General features: G+C 34.9%; 5 protein-coding genes and 1 pseudogene across 6 annotated transcripts; all 6 read left to right on the top strand.

Annotated features, from left to right (window-relative positions):
• LOC130721577 (general transcription and DNA repair factor IIH subunit TFB1-1-like) lies at positions 1-11085 on the top strand. Of its 2 annotated transcripts, none has more exons than XM_057572378.1 (20): positions 1-455; positions 566-644; positions 773-831; positions 1020-1080; positions 2750-2828; positions 3184-3259; positions 3642-3737; positions 4861-4905; positions 5239-5295; positions 5412-5567; positions 5651-5716; positions 7039-7162; positions 8162-8218; positions 8292-8401; positions 8555-8746; positions 8928-9041; positions 9268-9345; positions 10320-10367; positions 10510-10578; positions 10813-11085. In XM_057572378.1, the coding sequence occupies exons 1-20, from the start codon at positions 375-377 to the stop codon at positions 10891-10893; spliced, it is 1728 nt and encodes a 575-aa protein (XP_057428361.1). In that variant the 5' UTR covers positions 1-374; the 3' UTR covers positions 10894-11085. The 2 variants fall into 2 exon arrangements, with proteins under 2 accessions (XP_057428361.1, XP_057428360.1); XM_057572377.1 differs by having other exon boundaries at positions 2-455; positions 2750-2852.
• Positions 11086-11998: 913 nt separating this feature from the next.
• On the top strand, positions 11999-13212 carry LOC130720835 (probable glutathione S-transferase). Its single transcript, XM_057571537.1, has 2 exons — positions 11999-12330; positions 12581-13212. The coding sequence occupies exons 1-2, from the start codon at positions 12022-12024 to the stop codon at positions 12944-12946; spliced, it is 675 nt and encodes a 224-aa protein (XP_057427520.1). The 5' UTR covers positions 11999-12021; the 3' UTR covers positions 12947-13212.
• Positions 13213-15589: 2377 nt separating this feature from the next.
• LOC130720791 (probable glutathione S-transferase) lies at positions 15590-16779 on the top strand. The gene is made up of 2 exons (XM_057571489.1): positions 15590-15943; positions 16157-16779. The coding sequence occupies exons 1-2, from the start codon at positions 15635-15637 to the stop codon at positions 16520-16522; spliced, it is 675 nt and encodes a 224-aa protein (XP_057427472.1). The 5' UTR covers positions 15590-15634; the 3' UTR covers positions 16523-16779.
• A 1727-nt stretch (positions 16780-18506) lies between these two features.
• Positions 18507-19731, top strand: LOC130716682 (probable glutathione S-transferase). Its single transcript, XM_057566685.1, has 2 exons — positions 18507-19006; positions 19253-19731. Exons 1-2 carry the CDS (start codon positions 18698-18700, stop codon positions 19628-19630), a joined length of 687 nt encoding a protein of 228 aa, XP_057422668.1. The 5' UTR covers positions 18507-18697; the 3' UTR covers positions 19631-19731.
• A 153-nt stretch (positions 19732-19884) lies between these two features.
• LOC130716684 (glutathione transferase GST 23-like) lies at positions 19885-22721 on the top strand (annotated as a pseudogene).
• LOC130716683 (glutathione transferase GST 23-like) lies at positions 22629-24277 on the top strand. The gene is made up of 2 exons (XM_057566686.1): positions 22629-23188; positions 23490-24277. Exons 1-2 carry the CDS (start codon positions 22880-22882, stop codon positions 23859-23861), a joined length of 681 nt encoding a protein of 226 aa, XP_057422669.1. The 5' UTR covers positions 22629-22879; the 3' UTR covers positions 23862-24277.
• The last annotated feature ends 301 nt before the right edge of the window (positions 24278-24578 follow it).

The following is a 24578-nucleotide window of genomic DNA, read 5'->3' on the forward strand; positions in this document are numbered from 1 at the left end:
AAAATAAAATTCCAATGGTTGATTGATACATATTTCATCCGGTAGTGTCAATATTCTCAAAGCAGCTATTGCTGCTCTTCTCTATCGCTATCGGATCAACGCCCCGGAACTAGGCCGCGCCACCACCGGCGATTCCGCGATTCCGCTCATCCTCAACCCCGATAATCCAATTCCTCTTCATCACAAAAATCAAAATAACGCGATTCCCTCGTTCCCACTCCTCACATTGCGAAGTATAGTTCCTCGCCACTTCCCCTAACACCACCGCAATTGTGGTTCTGATTCGCGATTGATCGGAAAAACCTGTTTATTGAACTGTTTGCGGAATCGGATCATCACGGTGGTGGTTGCGGTGGCGGTTTAGGTTTTAGGTTATGTCGTCTGGGCAAGTGGTTAAGCGTGCCAAATACAAAACCACCGTGAAAGGTCCTGGCACTCCTGGTATTCTCAAATTGGTACACTCCCCTTGAATCATTCAACCAATTCCATTCACATTCTCATTGCAATTTTCAATTCTTTTGAATGTTTGTCACTCTTTCATAGAATCTGGGTTTCTACTCTGCAGACTCAAGATAAGTTTGTTTTCAAGCCTAATGATCCTACCTCAAACAACAAGCTCGACGTCGAGTTCAGATTTATAAAAGGTACTTAGAAGTTAGAACTGATTGTGAAATTTCCAATTTGAAGCTTGAAAATCTGTTTCAGACTCTTTTTGATATCATATGTGCATCCTTTGATGTTGTTTCTTTTGTTCTGTTTGACAAAAAATTAGGTCATAGAGTTACGAAAGAGGGATCGAAACAACCGTTGCTTAACCTTACCCATGCCCAGGTTTTTCTTTTGATTCTACATTTATTGTGTTATTTATGCAGCCTGAATGTTGTGCTGGTTTAAATGGTCATTTGAATTTTCATGTACTATGGTTCATTCGTTTATTAGGACAACACTTAACATCATTATTGTTGTATCTGCTTTTCCTTTGAAATGAACTTTTATGATATTACAATGTGATGTTTCAGGGAAGTTACATCTTTGAGTTAGAAAGCTTTCCAGATCTTCATGTTTGTCGGGAGTTGGTGGGTGAGTTTCTTGCTTTGGCTACTAGTCTACTACCATATGTTGTTGTTCCTTTTTCCTTAAACTTCTCTTCTAAGGGGTTATTGAGCATATGCTTTCTTGTTTTTCGTGAATTGTTGCTCACTGGAGTTTAGTTTAAGGTGCTGCTCTGTGGTTTACTTGTTTGACCTTAGGCTTAAGTTTCAAAGTTAGACTTTTTTACGGTAGGTTTTTAATTGTTTAAGGGCTCGTTTGGCACGCCGTATTAGGCATGATAGTATAAGCTTATACAATACATTATGAGTTTATCCATTGTTTGGTGATGACATTGTATTGTATAAGCTTATCCATCAAAGTCCCCTTATACGTTAAAATGACGTATTATTTAATCCATCATGTGAGTGATGGATAAGACATGATAAGGTTGCGACGTATAAGTCACCATCACCACCACCCTCTATTGCTGCCAACTTACACCACCATTGGCACCACCACCACCACCACCATCCGATCACCGCCGCCGCCGCCACCACCGCCCTACCGTCACCACTGGTGTTGCCACCACCACCACCACCGCCGCCCTACCGCCACCACCACCATAATCGCCGCCACCACAACCTTATCGCCACCACCACCATAATCGCCGCCACCACCGACACCACAACCACCACCCTATCGCCACCACCACCACCACCACCACCATTGCCTCCACCCTCCACCGTCACCACCACCCTACTAAGCCGCCACCGCCTTACTACCACCACCACACTCTATCGTCGCCAACACCACAACCACCATCGCTGCCACCACCGCCACCACCGATGTTGCCGCCACCGCCCTACCGCCACCACAACCACCACCCTATCGCCACCACCACCATAATTGTCGCCACCACTCTATTGCCACCACCGACACCACAACCACCACCCTATCGCCGCCACCACCACCACCACCACCATTGCCTCCACCCTCCACTGTAGCCGCCACCGCCTTACCACCACCACCACCACCCTATCATCACCACCACCACAACCACCATCGCTGCCACCACCACCACCAACCTATCTCCACTGTCACCACCACCGCCACCAACACCAACCTACCACCATTGCCACCACCACCACCAACCTACCACTACTTCCATCACCACCGCCACCACCGTTATAATCACCTCCATATTTGATTTTTATTTTATATCATTATTCAATACTTCATTAAACATAAAATTGCATTAATTTAAACGATATGGTAAATTATACAGTGTACGTCCAAACGCTGGATAGTATAAGAAAATTATCAGGGCTTATACTATCAGGCCTAATACTATCAGGCCTTATACTATCAGGCCTTATACTATACGTCGCACCAAACGGGCCCTAAGTATGTCTAAACTTTTATGAAATTTCAAATGTTGCAATATATATTTAGTTCCCTCATCATATGTATGCCAAAGACGAAAAGGCTATGCTTCACCAAATAGTTCAATTCCTGAAGAATTAAGTGTATTTCCTCCCTTTTATTGATTTTTCTAATGCAATTATACTTGGGATTTGATATATGAAACAATGGTATAAAATCAATATGAAAAGGAGATTCCGACTTATCAGAATTTCTCTTTTATTCCAGTTTTAATACTTTTATTGTCAATTGTTTCATATATGCTTTCCTAATGTGTTGTGGTATGTCTGAGCAGGTAATGCCCTTAGCAAGCATGTAGAAGCTCCAAAAGTTACTACTGAGGAACAGCTTAGCACTGCTGAACTGACACTCAGGTTGAAACTATTGCAAGAAGATAGGTATTTAGTTTTTTAATAATGTACCTTAATTCTTTCAAAAGGATGTATTCTTCATTAGTGATCTTGTTCTATTATGGCCCAATTTCTTGTTGCAAATGTAAACTATGGCCAAATTTCCGGAGACCATTTAAATCAAGGTCTCTTTTGTATTGTGTTGTTACTTCGAAAGTATCCATTTATAGTTGCTCCATCTCAGAATGCCTTGCAGAAGTAATTTACTCAGGATCTCATTTTATTCATATAATAAGGTTTTGAATGTTGCATTTTATTTACTAAAAGGTTATCTTTGTTTCAGATATTCTGCACTTTAGCTAATTTACAACTTTTGCAGTAAGTTGCAGAAACTTTTTAAGGAACTCGTGGCTGGTGGTAAGCTTACCGAATCAGAATTTTGGGCTACAAAGAAGGTAAAGATTTTCTGATCACCATACTACATAATGTATTGTTCTTAGTATTTGCACATTGTTTTCAAATGGCATTTGATTATTAAAATCTGATGATGCCATTATATATATTTCCTAATCTTAGATGGTTGATATTATGCCTGATTGGAAGAATTTTTACTCGGAAAAACTAAAAAGTACAATTTAATGTATTTTGCTGATCTAATGCTTTCTGAAGTACATGGTCTTCATTTCCCCAATAGATTGGCAGAGGGATTGGGCAGCTGTTTTGATGTTTTCTTTTTGTTATTTTAATATGGAGGATATGTTAGCGTCCAATTTCCATGTAATTTTCATCGCCTCATCTTCTTTAATTTGTTATTTTATATTAAAACATATTTTACAGAAAATGCTGGATCAAGATGAAAGCAGAAAGTCAAAACAACGGATTGGTTTTAAAAATTCTTTGATCTTTGACACAAAGCCTACTAGTGATGGTCGGGTATGATCCTACTTTTCCTTTATCTTCTGCATTGGTTATATATCTTTCTGTTTGCGCTTAGATGTGTAGCTGTATAATACTTTGTTGTCATTATGAGGATATCGTATATCTAGCTGCTTGTATGTTATTGTAAGGGGAAAAAATTCTTATTCTCCTTCCCTGTTATCGAATGCGGAATTCAGCTTTAGAAGCTTTTTAATGCTTAGCAGTACTATACTGTGACAAATGGGCTTTGATCATGATGAATGTGGTTTTTATTTTGTAATATAGTTCACAAAAATAATTTTCAAAAACTGAGTATATAAAATTGTCTTTCTGTAATTTACTGTAGAAACATAATTCAATACTAATAAAATAAGCAACTTTATTTGAGAAAAAGAATTCTGTAACTCTGTTCTTACGAGTAAATCTGTATGATGGTTATTACCCTAACTTGTTGCTGTATTTTAAAGATTTTGGCAAAATGTAAACCACTAAAAGCAGCAGCTACCCTGGATGACGTCGCTAACACGCCGTGGATCAATTTACAATTTGACTTTCATAAAGAACAAACAAGATTATCGGATTAATTTAACAGATTTCTGCTAATGAACTTTTATATTTACTTGCCAAAGCCTGTTCTGTTGTAGTTGGAGAGCCCAAAGCCTTATAAACCCCACATTAGAATCCCATACCTCCAATGTGGGACTCAAGTCCTACCTTGCAATTGGTTGGGTCCTAACATCTTGATTTTAATAATTGAGAACAATTTGTATTTTTATATTTGGCGTTTAAGAGTTCAAACTTGTTTTTAGAAATGGTAGTAAGAAAGGTACATTTTTTTTTTCATATTTGTTCTTCAAGTTGTTTCTTTAAAAGATAACCAGACAAGCCCTGTATTAATTTTTTTTCTTTCAATCTTTTGTACAATGGTTTAATAAACCGAATAGCATCATCTGATTCATGATGCATTTAGTCAACCAACTTAGTGTGATAAGATTTGCTTATTGTTATTTAGAGTTTACACATTTTTAAATCCAGGTTTAGGATCTTTTAGCAGTTTCTGGACTTCTTTTATTTATTTGGTTTCAGATGCATGCATATGCAATTACGACTGATTTATTTTCTCTTGATTTATTTTCAGATAAATCAGGTTAAATTTCAGTTGACACCAGAGATAAAATATCAGGCATGCTTCTACATATAACTCTGCCCTTTGTTAGTTAATTATATTTCATGCTTTGTTAGTTAATTAAATTTGAAGCTAAGTCTTGTTTGCATAGCCTTTTGTTGTTCCTTGGTTTATGGTTGCTCAAGGGTCTTCCGTCAGTGATATGCACAGAGATTAGGCAGATTTATAAAATGTTCCAGCCAGTTTGGCTCATTGGTTTCTTTCTGTTTTAGTTGGGCGGGTTCCTAACTTCCTATAATCCACTTGTGTATCTTTCATTTTTTTTTTCCTTCTGATATTGTATTAACCTCTTTCAATTAATTTCCTTACTTTGCATTATTGTCTTTCCAGATTTTTGCCCTTAAACCAGCTGTTCACCAGGCTTTTTTCAATTTTGTTCCTAAGAAGGTATGTTGGACGTCATAAAAATGTTGGTCATTATCTTTGATAATTATTTGTGGAATAATCTTTCACTTTGCATGCTAAAGTTAATTTTGTTTTTTTATATGGTTTCCAAATTCAAGATGACTGAGGTTGATTTTTGGAACAAATACTTCAAAGCTGAATATCTCCATAGTACCAAAAATATTATTGCTGCAGCTGCTGAGGCTGCTGAAGATGAGGATCTTGCTGTTTTTTTGAAAGATGATGAGATATTAGAAATTGAAGCCCGAAAGAAGGTCTTTCTGTTGTTTCTCTTTTAATTTTATTGAAGATCTTTGGATTCCAATCTCAATTCCATTTATATTATGTGTATTTGCAGGTTCGACGGGTTGATCCAACTTTAGACATGGAAGCAGACCAAGGAGATGATTACACTCATCTTCCTGTATGGTGAATGAAACTACTCAATCTCATATAGGACATTCTTTTACAGCATGTTTGTTATATATTATGCATTTTCACCCTTTATAAAGGAAAAATCTTAGTTTCAACTTATCATAATGCTTTGCATGTGCTAACATCTCTTATTACAGTTTTCTGACAGTTTTAGTATGAGGATAGTTGCATGTGCTAACATCTCTCATGTTGCTATAGTTTACGATCTAAAGAAAAGCAATTCCGTTTTAATTTTCGTAGCAGAATACACTTAATTTAGGAAGAATGTTCAGTATTTTATTGGCATTTGAAAAACCGGTATTACCCTTTTAGTCTCTTTTAGGATAAAGAATTTGAAGTAGGCATATTTCCTAGTTGTAGATTTTGTTTGCAAAGTTCTCAGTACGCACCAATGTTATATATGTATATATGATAGCCAATTTATTTGCATGTTTTCATTGAGTGACCCTGGGTGCAGTGTTAGTTTAAGCCATTAAATCTTACTGAGTAATAAGAACATAACTTGTATTCTTTGAATTGAAGAAGGGAGAATATTTCGAGAGGTAACCCTTTATGTGAATATCCATAAAGGTGGAATTTTTTGTTGCGTTAATGCCATTAGCTAGAGAGAGATTACAATTAGAAGGTCGGGTGGGTTTGTGTCCCTTAGCTAGTACCCCTTAATGTGAATCTTATTTATACTGATTATTGAGAAGGGGTAGTATAGAGCCTGTATTTTAGTATAGTACAACTATGTACAATAAATGACTAATACATGAGATAGCTAATGCTAACATCTGTATAATTTCAAGAATACTGAGAAGAAAATTCTTAATCCCTTCCACAACATTGTCCTCTAATGATTGGATATAACAAGATTTCAACTCACTCTAATCCATGAAAAATGATCTCAAATGGATATCCTTCTTTCACTTCTTTTCCTACCTCTTACAGCCTTACCTCTACATTGATTCTCATTATGGTGTGCTGTGAATGACTATTTGGATGGTTTTCTTTGTTGGATAGGAAGAGAGATTAGTGAGCTTTGCTAAGTGAATTCGCTTGTTTTGCCCTTGTACTTATTACATTTAATTAAGTGACTGTTATTTTTGGTTCCAATAGTTGTTTTGTCGTAGCGTATGATGATTTTTTTCTCCTTTCACGCTGCACATGGAATGAAACATGAATGAGTTTGCTATTGATCATTTAGTTGTTAGCAAGATGTCAAATGTTGCACAATTACCGTGCCTATCTATGCTGTTGGTTAAGTGCTAGATCTGCATTGAATTTCTGTTCCGTAAGTCTTAACATTGTTCTCTATTTGATGAGAAGGATCACGGGATCTTCCGCGATGGCAGCAAGGAAATACCTGAAGCTCAACATCCCTTGTATAGGAGAACATTGTTACAAGATCTTAACAGACAAGGTGCAGTAGTTCTCGAAGGAAAAACTTTAGGTAATTCTATCTCTTCAATTTTATGTTTTCTTACCAGAGACAGTTTTGTTTCATAATTGCATTATTAATTTTTTTTCCTTCTCATTTTGGCTATGTTTTATTACTTACTGTAACAGAGTACATTCCTTATAGTTTTTGTCTTAAATTTATCTCTGTAGGCTGACAAAACAATATTTGATTGTACATCTGTAAATAGTGACATATATGCATATCACAATTATGTTCTTATCTTATGGTTAATTTGCTTTACTCCTACAGTCATTTTGAAGTGAACTCTCTGGACGTGGTAAAATGAGTAAAATGAGTTGTTGAGCAGTTCAAATGTATTAAAAAATGACGGTAGGAGTAAAGCAAATGGTTAATTTGTTTGAATGTTCAAATTAACTTCAAATGTTCAAATGTTCTTATCTTATGGTAAAATGAGTTGTTGAGCTGGTTGATAAATTTAAACTGCATATATTTTTTATATAAAATCTATTTCTATTTTGTAATAAAATTTTTTTTTAGGTAATTATAGTGTTAGTTTTTTTAGACAATTTTTCGTTTGAAGATAAAATGTTTTATCAAAATAATTTAAAAATAGTTTGTAACAAGTAAAATAAATAATGTTATATAAAAAATAACCCAAAAATAGTGTAATAATTAAAATAAACATTTAGGATCTTTTTTATTTCATTTGTTTGGTAGGATCCTTTTGATTATATTTTATTATGTTAGCCCCAAAATAGACCTATTATCTAGCATCCCACAATAAATTAGCTATAAAGGAACTTTTTTATTGTAATAATGATGGCAAAAAATGAGATTAAAAAGCTACCTCAAGTAGCTTATGAAAAATGGTAGCTAGTGAAATAAGCTTGGTACCCTAACACCTCTATTTTGTTTAAACAATCTTACAAACTAGTTGAATAAGCTATAAGCTAGTTGAAATAGCTAGTCACTCACTCTATGTCTGAATGATCTGGTCTGATGAGTCAGATTTCAAAATATAAAATGTAGATATGGAAACGGAACAACCAAGAACAGTGGCAGAAGTTATTGCACGGAGACAACAGGGTTAGTGAGGTTAAGCTTGTTTTTTCCCTTTCCGTTCATGTGGAGAAAGCTCTTATTTTATACCCCATCACAGAATCTGATGGAGTTAGAGAGGAGGAGAGACGAAACAGAATTTCTAAGATGACCCAGATTGAGGATCTGCAGGCACAAGATGATCATCCTTTTGCACCACTCTGTATTAAGGTTCAACTTTGTCTTGAGAATTAAATGACTAACAATTATTGTAGTACTTATATATTTCTATGTTGTATCTGAACTCTGAAGTCACAATTATTGCATGAATTTCTATGTTATATCTGTAAATTGTTTATGACTCTATGTTTGTCTCCTGATCAGGATCCTCGTGACTACTTTGATTCCCAGCAAGCTAATGCAGTAAAAACTTTGGATGATTCCCTAGCTGGAATGGAACAAACAAGATGTAGTTTGGGTTCTGAGGAAGCCTATGGCTCTTTGAGGGCATCCATATCTAAGATCAAAGCTAAAGGATTAAAGGATCCTCTACTTAGTCCTGAGGTTGCTCTTAAGGTACTGATATTTTTACCATATAGTTCTTTCATTTAAAATAAATGTCAAATATTTTGAGTAGATTGAAGAAGGTATATGGTAAAATGCTTGATTTGTTATGAAGACAACATATTTTCCTGTTTATTTCGTGTATTCACGTAAAACCTCTCCTTGAAAATTAAATTCGTTTACTTTTTTCCAGGTCCTTAATGGATTGACAAAAAATATTTCAAGCACCAAATCTCATCTTGGAAAAAATTCTCAGGAGAGTGTCCTTGATTTATTGCCCAGCACAACGAAGGAGAAGCTACTAGATGTGAGTCAAGCCAATTGTTTGAGGTTTTTGAGAAGGAATATATGAAAAAAAAGGATGGAAAGAAAAGATAAAGAGAGCAGGGGATGATTCTATGAACTTCTACTGATATGTGTAGTGTGGCATATGTTGCTTTTATTATCAGGCAGTAGTTTAGCTTTTGATAAGCTTTATATAGTTTTTATGGGTAGTTCTGAATATTCTTATTTACATGCTTCCTTCTTTCCAGCATTGGGTGTGCAGTCAGGAATTGCTGAGGCACTTTTGGTCTTCCTATCCAATAACAGCACAAAACCTTATTAGTAAGGTAAGTATTGATCTTTTTTTTTTATTTCTACAAGATATTTCAATGCTGATTACTGTGTATGACCTATCTAACATTTGCATCCCTAAAGTTTCATGTATCTGGGATGTTGATTTGCTTGCAATTATTTTTTAAGCTTTTCATTTATCATGGATTTTCTTTTCATCACTCTTTCTTCTTCCAGTCCACCTCTCCTCTCTCTTCCCGTTTCTTTCTAAAGAGCAGTGCTTTTACGGCGTCATAATGTGATAATATGGTTGATATTGTAGGAAGTTTATATTTTCTTGCACCATAAGTGAAACTGTAAACTAGTTTTGTCAACAAATTTGTTGATTATATAAATTGCTATGCTAGAATCAGGATTTGTGGGCTTGATTTGACATGGAATAAGGTAATGATATAGGGTTTGTGATGGGAACCAATGTAACAATAACAGGAAACTAATAGCAGAATGAAGAAAACAGGGTAATATTGATTGATGAAAGATGCAAATACAGTAGCAGAAGCTAAGATTCAACTACAATCTGTATATCTTGTAAACTAATCAATGTTCAAACCCCAAATTATTTGATCAAATTCATCAAAGGGTCAAAGAGGTTTTGATATCTTGTCAAGGAACCACTCAACTGAGCAATTAAGCAGAAGCCTTAGACTGACATTTCAGAATCACAACAGGAACTTGAGTAGCACCCATAATTACAATTCATTTGATACCTAAGAACTGTCTTCTTGGTCCGGTTTCCACAAACCTTCCTTTCTTTTCCCTTCTACCGAAATCATAAATAGCACCTAGGTGGTTAACCAGCTAGGCATTGGATATGTTGAAATGGTTTTTCCTACTATTTGTCAACTCATTGGTGACAATGCATCGTACATGCATTATATTGCAAATATGTTTGCAGTGATTTGTCTGAGGAATTTTTCTGAATTGAATTTTTATTATATCTGATGTTGCTTCACTTGGCAATTAAATGTAGACAGCGAGACTGAAAGAGGCTATATCACAAATTTACTCTAAACTTGAGGTGTGTATTTAGCCAAAGCCTGTACTAGTATTCCTCATTGGACTAATTGTCTTTGCTTTTATTCTATCATTACATGGATACCAGCTTCAGTTTTATTTTAGCAATTGCTAAAGTGTTTCTATTTTTATTTGATGATTCCCAGGAAATAAAGGTATCTGCACAGTCAGACCTGCGGCATCAGGTTTCGCTTATTGTCCATCCTATGCAGCAGGTGAGCACACCATACTCAATTTTTACATGGTTCATTTTTGTGTCTCCTATTTTTGTAATTCCTGTTTGGATACATGTCAGAAAGTATGAAAACGGAAAAATAACATATCCTGGGTGAACAAAACGTTCCTCTTGGATGTGTTATTTTTCTGTTTTCATATTTTCTGATTGGATATACCTATCATGTTTGTTGGATTTTACGGAGGATTAAAGATGCGCAAATATTATGGTGCAGGCTTTGGATGCTGCCTTGTTACATTATGATGCTGACATTAAGAAAAGAAATGCAAGAGGACAGAAGCCTAATGGTGTTTAGAGGAACATTTTGCCTCTGCGTACTTGCAGCATTTTACCTATTCATTTAGCAATGTATATTCCAACAGTTTTGCCCTGAACTAAAATTGTATGCCTATTGATCTCTATATCGTGATGAAATGAAATTATTAGAGTTGGTGAGAATCTTGTGAAATAGTTAACTTGCAACGTAGAATTACTTGTCTACACTTTACACGGTCCCTATGTGAAAAATTGAAGTACAGGAAAAATCTGAGAATTCAGAAGTTTCTAGCAATACGTTACTACTGCTAATCTTTGGCAGTGATACAGCAATAGATAATGACATGATTAATTCGATTGTTTGGTGCTTGTTCAAGACGAAAATGATTTCATTTTGTGCTTAGAATTAGTTTACAGCATTGTGCTTTTACAATGCGTATTTGTCATATTGGTAACTTTTAATTATCTTGTTTTCAAATGTAATTCGAGTAGAAGATGGCAGCTCTCTTACTAGCAAACATGAATATAATTGAAATAAAATAAAATTATGTAAATACTTGTGTTTCATTCCGCAAATACATTTAAGGAGATTCATTCACACTTCTCTTTCCCCTCTAACGTTGATATCACATTATCCACCATATCTTTCATTTCTCACTCTTCTCTTCTTGTATCTCATTAGATGTAAGTGTGTGTGAAGTGTCAACTAAACATTATTCTTATATGTTACATCTCTACTTTCCATAATTTTCATCAAATATGTCACATCATCGGTTCTAGTATTTTTTTTCAGGTCAATGATTCTGTTTACACAAATACTTTCGCCTTTAGATTGAAAACTAGGATGAAAGGATAAATTGATTTATTAGTCAGTGATTTAAGCACTGACGACACCTTATGAATATTCAGCGTGGAAGCACACGCCCCTGATGTGTACGAAGTATGAAGGAAGCTTCACATATGGTTTTGTCTAAGCTAAGAGAAAATATGAAAATTAATAAAATATGAAGTTGTCCTCTGAACATAGCTTGGGTGACAATGTGGGCAATGTGTATTTTATTTTTCCTTTGGCATTTGAACTTGCTGAACAAGTTAGATGACATCATGGATCATTTTATCTCTATATATAGACTGAGGTTAGTGTTGGATAAGCCAAACACAAGCTAAAATGGCAGATTTGAAAGTCCATGGATTTTGGTACAGTCCTTTTACTTTCAGGGTGCTATGGACCCTAAAGCTGAAGGGCATATCATATGAGTACATAGAGGAAGATCGCTACAACTTGAGTCCACAACTTCTTCAATACAACCCGGTGCACAAGAAGACTCCGGTGCTTGTTCATGCTGGAAAACCAATATGTGAATCCATGATCATTGTTGAGTACATTGATGAGTTATGGTCTCAAAACCCACTAGTTCCTGCTGATTCCTATGAGAAAGCTGTGGCCCGGTTTTGGGTTCGATACGCCGATGACATGGTACATTTTTTACAAACTTAACATCTATATCCATGTTTCGATCAGCTTATTTTTTCTCAGAATCAATTATGTCAAGTTTTTTTTTGGAATTGATTTTACATTTATAATCAATTGAATAAGGATTTACGAACATGGTTTTAGTTACACGATAATGTTAAGTTTACCTTTAAGTTTTAATTAATTTAGTTTGCCTTGTATTTCCTTTTCTCAAATCTTTCCATGTTCTAAAAATCCTATATATTTTTTAAAGATTTCAGCAGTTTTGCCACCATTCTTCGGTAGATTTGGCAGTGAAGAACAAGAGAAGGTTATAAAGGACATATGGGAACGATTTGGAGTCATTGAAGATCAGTGTTTGGGTGATCACAAGAAATTCCTTGGTGGCGACACTTTGAACATTGTGGACATAGCTTTTGGGTCTTTAATGAGAACTCTTGTGGGCCTGGGAGATGCTCTTGAAGTGAAAATCCTGGTAGCTGAGAAATTCCCTCGCTTGCATGCATGGTTTAACAATTTCATGGATGTTCCTGTTATCAACAACAACCCTGAGCATGAGAAATTGGTGGCTGCTATTAAAGTTTTCAGGGAAAAAACCTTGGCATCTTCCAGAGAATGATATACAAAAGCATTTAGCCATCTCATATATGTATTTGGGTAATTTCTTGTTGTACTTCTGAAAGAAAGTAATAAAAGTTAAGCCATTGGGATTTAGCTAGTGCTAATTGCTAAGTGGTATTGGTAATTTAGATGAAGTTATGGATTTAAATTTTAGTAGTGCTTAAACTCTTGCTCTTGCTCTGCAGGGTTGTAAAATAATTGTTGGAGATTTGTATAATATTTCTTCACCATCGAATGCAATTATTTTCACCCCTGTCTCTTAAATGCTTCGGTGTCTTGTTTGTAAAAATGTGATTGAAGAGAGGGTCTTTGTTTTGCTGATAGACAGCATCTAAGAACAAACATAGATTAAGAGTCTATTTTTAGTGATTTTTCTATGATTTTCTATATAAATTAGTGCCTAATTACTCACGGTTTTCATAATAATTGTGCAATAGGCAGGTTCAAATCACTACAAGAAAACGCTGATAAATTTGGATTGTGTACGTGAGACGAATTTAGACGGGTTACGCTTGACTTCTACTTGACCCTAAATATTGATTGAACCAATTTTTAAATTGAAACTCGTCCCCATACTGAAGAGGTGCAGGTTTAAGAAAGATCAGATCGCAAAAAGACGGACTCGGGTTGACTGTAAAGACAAGTTGAATGACACTTTCAAATACTTGTCACTATGTAAAAACACTAATTTTCAATCCTATTATGAATTATAAAAGAAACTACATGTGTACTAGATTGTTTTTACTAAATTTTTATAAGTACAACGTTCCAATCTAACTATATAATGAGATGCATTTCTAGTGGTAGAGGACATCTCTCTAGGTCAAAATTTAAAGTACAGGAAAAAAAAATCTGAGAATTCAGAACTGTCTAGCATGACCCTCCCCCTCCACTTCATTGTGTTCACAACATTGTGTTTTTACTTCTTACAATGCAAACTGTCAAGTTGGTTACTTATATATACACACCTCATTTTTTTAAATACTTCATTTTCACCTCTTTTTATTTCTATCTCTCTCCTCTTATCATCTATCACATCTAATACTTTCTCTCTCTTACTTTTTCTTTTCTTCATATCTCTCTCTTCATTCCGCCTCTCTCCACCTTAAAGAGAGGTGTGAAGATAACATTATTGACTTTTAAATGATCTAATTGTTTTCAAATGTAATTCAAGTAGAAGAGGACATCTCTCTTACTAGCAAACATGAATAGTGAAATTCTGGTTCTCACACAGGATAGATGTCAAACGCGATGCTGGGACAACCGGTTCGACAACTGACTAACAGTAACAACTGATGTGCAGCACAGTATTAAATCAACAAAAACAATAAAGAACACTGAGAATTGTTAACCCAGTTCGGTGCAACATCACCTACATCTGAAGGGCTTCGCCCAAAGAAAGGAAATCCACTATATCAAGATTTAGGAACTACAGACACTCATGAACACCTCAGTTCATAGTTCTTTTCCTAATCTACCCAGTGTTTTTCTACTTAGTATATCGACCTAAGTATGAGAGCCCCTCTCACTTTCTCTCAATCACTGCCACAGTGATTGGTTACAACAATCAACACATGTTTGAAGAGATTACAACTCAACTAAAACAAATCAACTCTATGTCATATGATTATCAATGGAGGCAGTAGAGTGGTGTACAAAATAACAGAACAAGGACTCACAAAATACAATCCTAAAACTCAATCCTTGGGTGCCCAAGGCACACTTTGCAACTAGGGTTAAGCCTCCTTAAATAACCGTTCTTCTGGTCTTGATCTCCAATGGGCTTGCACGAAAATAGAATCCATAAAACAGATCTGGAACAAATCTTTTAAACCAGTAACAAATCTTATCAAATAAGATTTGAACAAAATATAACATCTTTCACAATTTAAACCAAATCAAATCTTCTTCAACAGATTTGATATCACTATATTATATTCCAGATAACAAATAGAAGCTCCTTCAGTAACCCTAATTTGATTATCACGAAATTAATCCAAAGCTTCTAGAAAAATCAGTCAAACACACAGCAGATCCGCAGGGACAAATGTCACAGCACGATGTTATAACATCTGCTTCAACATCAGGGTGTTTTTTAAAAAATGTTGACAACTAAAAGTAAACAAATAGAATTGATAATAAAATAACATGAGAATCTAGATACCTGTAATTCAATTCACGAATAAATCCAATATGGTCAGGTTGTGATCGTTTTCATAAATATTTGCACCTATAGATTGGAAATGAAAAGGGATAGGATAAGTTAATTTATTTGTGAGTTGTGACTTAAGCACTGACGACATCGATTGTAAGTAGTTCATTCCATCACTGAACTTGAATTAAAATAGTGAAAAAGTATTATTAAATTAAAAGGCAAACATAGACTTCTGAAGGCACATGCCTCTGAATCTCTGATATGCATGATCTATAAGGGAAGCTTCATAATTCACATTCACATTAATAAACAAAGAGAAGATAAAGTTTATTTATTTTGTCTACGCTTAAATTTCCTAGATCGTTTCGATCGAAATGACGTCTTCCACTGACTTGTCTTTGCTGACAAAGTGTATTTTATTTTTCTTTTGGTCAACTGAACTTGCTGAACAAGTTAGATGACTTAATGGATCATTCTATGCCTATAAATAGACTTTGAGCTTAGTGTTGGTTAAGGCAAACACAAGCTAAAATGGCAGATTTGAAAGTCCATGGATTTTGGTATAGTCCTTTTACTTTCAGGGTGCTATGGACCTTAAAGCTAAAGGGTATAGCATTTGAGTACTTTGAGGAAGATCGCTACAACAAGAGTCCTCAACTTCTCCAATACAATCCAGTCCATAAGAAGACTCCAGTGCTTGTTCATGATGGAAAACCCTTATGTGAATCCATGATCATTGTTGAATACATTGATGAGTTATGGCCTCAGAACCCACTGGTTCCTTCTGATCCTTATGAGAAAGCTGTGGCCCGGTTTTGGGTTAGATACGTCGACGACATGGTACATTTTTTACAAACTTAACATCTTTATGCCTGTTTGGGTCATATATTTTTTTCTCATAATCAATTCTGTCAAGTTTTTTTTAGAATTGATTTTGCATTTATAATCAATTGCATAAGGATTTACGAACATGGTATTAGCTTAATTTAGTTTTCCTTGAATTTATTTTTCTCAAATCTTTCCATGTTCTAAAATCCTATATATTTGTTAAAGATGTCTCCAGTTTTGCCACAATTCTTCGGTAGATTTGGTAGTGAAGAACAAGACAAGGTTATAAAGGATATATGGGAACGATTTGAAGTCATTGAAGATCAGTATTTGGGTGATCACAAGAAATTCCTTGGTGGTGACACTTTGAACATTGTGGACATAACTTTTGGGTCTTTTATGAAAACTCTTGTGGGTATGCAAGATGCGCTTGAAGTGAAAATCCTGGTAGCTGAGAAATTCCCTCGCTTGCATGCATGGTTTAACAATTTCATGGATGTTCCTGTTATCAACAACAACCCTGAGCATGAGAAATTGGTGGCTGCTATGAAAGTTTTCAGGGAAAAACTCTCGGCATCTTCCAGAGAATGATATATAAAGCATTTAGCCATCTCATATACTATGTATTTTGTTTGAGTAATTTCTGAAAGTAATAAAAGTTAAGCCATTAGGATTTAGCTATAGTACTAATTGCTAAGTGGCATTGGTAATTTAAATGAAGTTATGATTTAAACTTTAGTAGTGCATGAACTCTTGCTCTGCACGGTTGTAAAATAATTGTTGGAGATTTATATAATACTCCATCCGTTTCAATATAAGTGAAGATGCATACATATTAAGAAATGTAATTAATTTTGTTAATTTTTTAAAACATATCATTTGTTTCCCTATTTTACCCTTTATAGTGTACTTTTATCTCTCCTCATTTATTATTCTCATAGGGACATTATATGTAAAAACATCAATTAATGCTCTATTGGAATTTTAAGTGCACGGTTATTGTGAAATAAATGTTTTCTCTCTAAATGAGCAGTTATTATAAAACGGAGAGAGTATTTCTTCACCATCAAATGCAATTATTTTCACCCGAGTCTCTTAATGCTTCGGTGTCTTGTTTGAAATAATGTGATTGAAGAGAGGGTCTTTGTATTGCTGATATAGACTGAGCATCTAAGAGCATCTCCAATGCTAGTTCTTATTTTTTAGTTTTTAGCACTATTCATGTAGGCCCGTATTGCCACATGTGTTTAAGCAATTCTCAAGCAATTTTGCTCCAACCATGAGTTCTTTGTTCTTAATTCTTACCACTATTCATTTGGTCCAACCAACCACATTATTTATACTTTTTATTTTCATAAAGTAATAAAACAAAACTCTTAAAGTAATAAAATAATTTGGATGAGAGAGAAATAATTAATATTTTAAGCTAAGAACTCAAAAAGCAAAACTTCTTATATAAGAACTGAGTTCTTATTTTTAAGAACTAAGGTGTCCATGTCAGCACCTCCAATGGTAAAGTTCTTAGTTCTTAGTTCTTAACTCAAAAATAAGAACTAAGAACCTTACATTGGAGATGCTCTAAGAACAAACATAGATTAAGAGTTTATTATGTAGTGATTTTCCAATGTTTTTCTATATAAATTAGTGCCTAATTACTCACGGTTTTCATAATAATTATGCAATAGGCAGGCTCAAATTACTATAAGAAAATGATGATAAATTTGGAGTGCGTACATGAGATGAATTTAGACGGGTTACGCTTGACTTTTATTTGGCCCTAAATATTGATTGAATCAATTTTTAAATTGAAACCCGTCCCTATACTGAAGAGGTGCGGGTTAAAGAAAGATCAGATCACAAAAGGGCAGACTCGGGTTGACTCTAAAGACAAGTTGAATGACAATTTCAAATACTTCTCACTGTGTAAAAACACTAATTTTCAATTCTATTATGAATTATAAAAGAAACTACATATTTACTAGATTGTTTTTACTAAATTTTTCATAGTACAACATTCCAATCTAATTATATAATGAGATGTATTTTTATTTTTTAGTAGGAGTATTCGTGGGATGAGTTAGACGGATTATGTTTGTCTTTCACCCAATCCAAAATATTGATCTAGCCTATTTTTTAAACCAAAACTCATTCTTGAACAAGAAGAAACCATATGAGGTGTGGATTGAATGAGCCTGATACAAAACTCCCAAAACTTATACTACATTCTCTATTTTTTAAACCAATGTTATTTGTTTTCCTATTTTACCCTCTAGAATATGTTTTATTTTTCCTCATTTATCAATTCTTCAAGGCACTATTAAAAAACATTATTTAATGCTCTTTTAAAATGTTAAGTGAACACATGAATAAATTTTTTTCTCCAAATTAACGAACCGAGTTAGTATTAGATAGTGATTAAAGCACTGACGTCATCGATTGTAAGTAGTTGTTAAATTAAAAATCAAACATTGACTTCTGCCTGGAGGCGCATGCCTCTAAGTGCATGAACTATGAAGGAACCTTCAAATGACAAAAAGCAAAGAGAAAATACCATTTATTTATTTGCTCATGTGCTTAAATTTCCTAGTCCTAGATCCTTCTTTCCGATCTCCTTCCTTAACTCACCATTGTTAACAATTTGTATTTTACTTTTCTTTTGACATTTGAATTTGTTGAGCAAGTTATATGACTGCATGGAATATGGATCATTCTATTTCTATATATAGACTTTGAGGTTAGTGTTGGTTAAGGCTAACACAAGCTAAAATGGCAGATTTGAAACTCCATGGATTTTGGTATAGTCCTTTTACTTTCAGGGTGCTATGGACCCTAAAGCTGAAGGGTATACCATATGAGTACAAAGATGAAGATCGCTTCAACAAGAGTCCTCAACTTCTTGAATACAACCCAGTGCACAAGAAGGTTCCTGTGTTTGTTCATGATGGAAAACCAATATGTGAGTCCATGATCATTATTGAATACATTAATGAGTTATGGCCTCAAAATTCACTAGTTCCTGCTGATCCATATGAGAAAGCTGTGGCACGGTTTTGGGTTGCATATATTGATGACATGGTACATTTTTACAAACTTCATATTAAATCTATATGTATGTATACATTTTTCTATCATTTCCATTGTGATCATGAGTTCTTGTAGCATGTTTGGATCAGCATGTTTTCTATTGGAATCAATTCTGACACCTAGAAGCTACTCACATAAGCTTTCTCCCACAAAAATGATTTTGATTTTAGAATCGATTGTAGAAGTATTTCCAAATATGCTATGAGTTCTAAAAATCCTTGTGTACAATTTTTGAAGTTTTCTGCAGTTGTACGACCACTCTATCGTAGCAATGGCAGTGAAGAGCGCGGGGAGATTATAAAGGACATGTGGGGGCGATTCAGAGTTATTGAGGATCAGTGTTTGGGTGATCACAAGAAATTCCTTGGAGGAGACACTTTTAACATTGTGGACATAGCTTTTGGGTCATTTGTGAAATTTCTTGTGGCAGTGGGAGATGTGGTTGAAGTGGAGATCTTAGAAGCTGAGAGATTCCCTCGTTTGCATATGTGGTTTAATAATTTCATGGATGTTCCTGCCATCAGAGACAACACCCCTGACCATGAGAAATTGGTGGCTTGTTTGAAGTCTCTGAAAGAACAAAAAGAACAAATTTTGGCATCTTCCAGAAAATGAGATACAAGGCATGTAGCCATCTATCTCATATATGTATTTGTTTGGCTTTATCTTGATGCACGTCTAAAAAAAAGTAATAAAAGTTAAGCTTTGGGATTTAACCAGTGCTCAGTTACTAGTGGCGTCTTAACCAATGTATCCTCACAACTGATAATCCTGAGACTATTCTCCGAGTTAAGCTACATGATCTTGAATCTCAAATATCAAATACGTCACTATTCGCTATTGAACAAAGTGAGGAATCTTAAGTTCCTGCAACATTGACTGCAGCAAATAAAATATCAAATGTAGTAGCAGCAAAACTTCGATACTCGTCCTCAGTAGAAGATCTAGCCACTAAGATTTGTTTCCCTGACCACCAGGAAACTAAATTTGGTCCAAGATAAATGCAAGCACTCGAAGTAGACCTTCGATTATCACGATTAGAGGCTCAATCTGCATCACAACAGCATGTGATGATGGGGAGACAATTAAGAATTTTGTTGTGCTTGCCGAACATGAAGACCATGAGAGATAGAACATTTTAGATACTGTGAGATGAATCAGAAAAATAGTGATCATCACCAGTCTTACTGAGTTTAAAATCACTGATCATTCATCATAGGACTTGAAATCCCATTAGCACCAGTCATATTAGACTTAGCAAGTAGATCCCGGATATTTTTAGTCTGATTCAACAAGATAGAGCCATTAGGAAGAGTTTTTGCTTCAATCCCAAGAAAGTAGTCAAGATGACCGAGTTTTTTTTAGGGAGAATGATAATTGAATTGATGAATGAGCTGCTGAATAACACTTGTACTGCTTCCTGTGAGAATTATATCATCTTCATGCACTAGCAAACAGATAACCGCCCCAGATTTTAAAGTACAAAAAGAGAAGATCACACTTGCTTGCTACAAATCTCAACTGAAAAAGAGAGGTTGTGAGTCTTTCAATTCAAACTAAGTTCTAGGGGCCTGTTCGAGGCCAGAAAGAGATTTATGAAGCCTGCATACCAGGTGTTTTTCCCTAATTTCAAAGCCTTGGGGCTGTATAGCATATAGAACCATCACCCAAAAACAGATGATTAGGTCCTTCAAATTGATTTAGATGCTGAAGATTTTGAGGATCTGGTGTGACATTATGAGAAGCCTCTGAGTCAGGATACCATGACTGGTGAGGTGCTGATCCAGCAAAGAAAAAACCTTGTTGAGCAGCAAAGGTTGACTGCAGGTTGTTGTTGATATGAAGCATTCTGATGTTGAGGATTATGAGAGGAAGTAGAAGGACAAATATATGCAGAATACATTTTATTTTTTGTCACAATATCAAAATTTTCTGACAGCTTGAATTCATTTCATTCTTATTTTAGTGAGATTAAATTCCAAAGTGGTTTGTTGTGAGAGAACGAATAAATGGATACATGGCAGTCTAATTAAAATTTCAGTAAATGGTATTGAACATTTTATTTGGACAATATATCAATTGATCCATGTAGCTAACCCCACCACCTAGTGCAATAAGGCTACTTGTTTGCAGTGACATATTAATATCCCTTTATCTCAAGTGCTTGTCTTCAGCTTTCATGGTGCTGAGTTATAAATATAAGCATGTATCTTATCACTTAGGCACACTAATTTTCTTTTGCAAACTTCTTTTGGCATCTTTTGAAAGTTTTCATGCTTGAAATTGGTCAAAGATTTTTTTTTGGTTACACATGTTTATGGTCAAAGATTTTGTTGGTTTTCATACATATTTGTACCTTTAGATTGAAAATGAAAAAAGGATAGGATGAGTTAATTCATTAGTCAATGATTTAAGCATTGACCGACACCAATTGTAAGAAAAAGTGGATCTTATGAATATTTAGATTAAATAACAAAGACTTAGGAGAGGAACCAAACACATGCATGGAGACTGTGATTTATTTATTTTCTATTCGCTTAAATTTCCTAGATCCTTCCGGTCCAAATTGTTGAACAAGATAAAGGACTCCACAGATCATTCTATTTGTATATATAGACTTTCTTAGATTAGTGTTGGTTAAAGCAAACACAAGCTAAAATGACAGATTTGAAAGTTCATGGATTTTGGTATAGTCCTTTTACTTTTAGGGTGTTGTGGACCCTAAAGGTGAAGGGTATATCATATGAGTACATTGAGGAAGATAGCTTCAACAAGAGCCTTCAACTTTTTCAATACAACCCAGAGCACAAGAAGACTCCTTTGTTCATTATTCATGCTGGAAAACCAATATGTGAGTCCATCATTGTAGAATACATTGATGAGTTATGGCCACATAATCCACTAGTTCCTGAAGATCCCTATGAGAAAGCTATGACACAGTTTTGGGTTACATATATCGATGACATGGTACATTTTTACTATCTTTGTATTATATCTATATGTATATGTTCACAGTTTTCTGTCACTTTCATTGTAATCATGAATCTTGTAGCATGTTTGGATCAACATGTTCTAAAAATCCTTGTGTACAATTTTTGAAGTTTCTTGCAGTTTTACGACCACTCTATTGTAGCAATGGCAGTGAAGAGTGAGAGGAGATTATGAAGGACATGTGGGGGCGATTTAGAGGGATTGAGGATCAGTGTTTGGGTGATGACAAGAAATTCCTTGGAGGTGAAACTTTTAACATTGCGGACATAGCTTTTGGGTCATTTGTGAAATTTCTTGTGGCTGTGGGAGATGTGTTTGATGTGAAGATCCTAGAAGCAGAGAGATTCCCTTGTTTACATACATGGTTTACTAATTTCATGGATGTTCCTGTTATCAGATACAACACTCCTGAGCATGAGAAATTGGTGGCTTGTTTGAAGTCTCTGAGAGAACAATTTTTGGAATCTTCCAGAAAATGATATACAAAGCATCTATATCCTTTAGAGAGTCATCTTGAATGTGTGTTAAATGTTACCAATCTCTGTTTGGGTTTTTCTTAATGTATATCTGAAAGAAAGTAATGAATGTTAAGCCATGGGGATTTAGCTATCAATCAACGTGGAGAAGCCATGATGAATCTGTATATTGTATATTTCTTTGACAAATGACTCATACTCAATAAACTATGATGAAGACTAGAATTTCTATACTTTAATTGTAGTGACTAAGCCTAAGAGAAAATAAGAAAATAAATAAAATAATGTCTTCCTTTGACATTTGAACTTGCTGAACAAGTTAGATGACGCCATGGATTATTTTACTTCTATATATAGACTTGGAGGTTAGTGTTGGCTAAGGCAAACACAAGCTATTATGGCAGATTTGAAAGTCCATGGATTTTGGTTTAGTCCTTATACTTGGAGGGTAATATGGACCCTGAAGCTAAAGGGTATGCCATATGAGTACATAGAGGAAGATAACTCCAACAAGAGTCCTCAACTTCTTAAATACAACCCAGTTCACAAGAAGGTTCCGGTGCTTGTTCATGCCGGAAAACCCATATGTGAGTCCATGATCATTGTTGAATACATTGATGAGTTATGGTCTCAGAATTCACTGGTTCCTGCTGATCCTTATGAGAAAGCTGTGGCACGGTTTTGGGTTAGATATGTCGAGGACATGGTACACTTTTAGAAACTTCACATCTATAGTTTTTCTTTGTGATCATGAATTCGTATACCATGTTTCGAGTTATTTTTCTTTTGAATCAATTCTGATCCCGAACAACTACTCACATAAGCTTTTTCCCAAAATTGATTTTGCCTTCGAAATCAATTGTAAAAAGATTTCTCAACATGCTATTAGTTGCACAAGAATTAATTGATGTTCAATTTACCTTTCAGTTTGAATAATTAAGTCAGCTTACCTTGTAATTTTTTTCTCAATACAAACATGCTCTAAAAATCCTATATATTTTTGAAAGATTTCTGCAGCTGCAGCACAAGTCTTCAGTAACGCTAATGGTAGTGAAGAGCAACAGAGGGTTATAAATGATATATGGCAAGGATTCAGAGTTATTGAGGATCAGTGTTTTGGTAACCACAAGAAATATTTTGGTGGTGACACTTTGAACACTCTGGACATAGCTTTTGGGTCTTTTGTGAAAATTCTTGTGGGTCTAGGAGATGTGTTTGAAGTGAAGATGCTACCAGCTGAGAGTTTCCCTCGCTTGCATACATGGTTTAACAATTTCATGGATGTTCCGATCATAAGAGACAATAGCCCTGACCATGAGAAATTGGTGTCTACTTTGAAGTATTTCATGGAAAAAGCTTTGGGATCTTCATCTTCCTAAGAAAACGATATACAAAGCATCTGTATCCTTTAGAGTCATCTTGCGTGTGTGTTCCTTATGTTACCAGTCTCTGTTTGGATTTTTCTTGATGTACAAGCTCAGTTAGAAAACTTACTGTAAATAGAAAATAGTTGTATATCAATTACACAGTTTCTACATTCTGTTTTAGTAGTCAGTTAGTTTGTAACTACTTGGTTGAACTATAAGTAGTTTAGTTAAAGCCACTGGGATTTAGCAAGTGCTAACTGCTAAGGGGCACTCATAATTTAGTTATGGATTTAAATCTTACTAGTACATGAAACTATGCCCTTGTAAAATAATTGTTGGAGCTGAAAATATTACAGTTTAGGATTTGTATGAATATGTTACAGTTGTGATATATAAAATATTATTAAATGCATCCTTATAAAATATCATTTATGCAGGAATTGAATTTTGTAGTCTTTTGAGCATTCATTCTTTCATCTTTCTACTCTGCATGATACTCTAAGCCACAATACAACTTTAAGGTCTCACCTTTTTGCAGATGCTGATTCACTTGATTTTGAATTGATTGATACATAGGCATGTGGCAATACACTTGCATAGTTGGATTGAGTAAATACTTTCAAATCCATGGGTGAAAGAGAGGTGTGTGATCAGTGCTCAAGGGTAATTGGTTTCTGGGAAGTCTTTTCCATAATATATTGTATTCTGTTAGAGTATGCAATATCCTTG

Source organism: Lotus japonicus, chromosome 5, assembly GCF_012489685.1.
Source record: "Lotus japonicus ecotype B-129 chromosome 5, LjGifu_v1.2".
Taxonomy (NCBI): Eukaryota; Viridiplantae; Streptophyta; class Magnoliopsida; order Fabales; family Fabaceae; genus Lotus; species Lotus japonicus.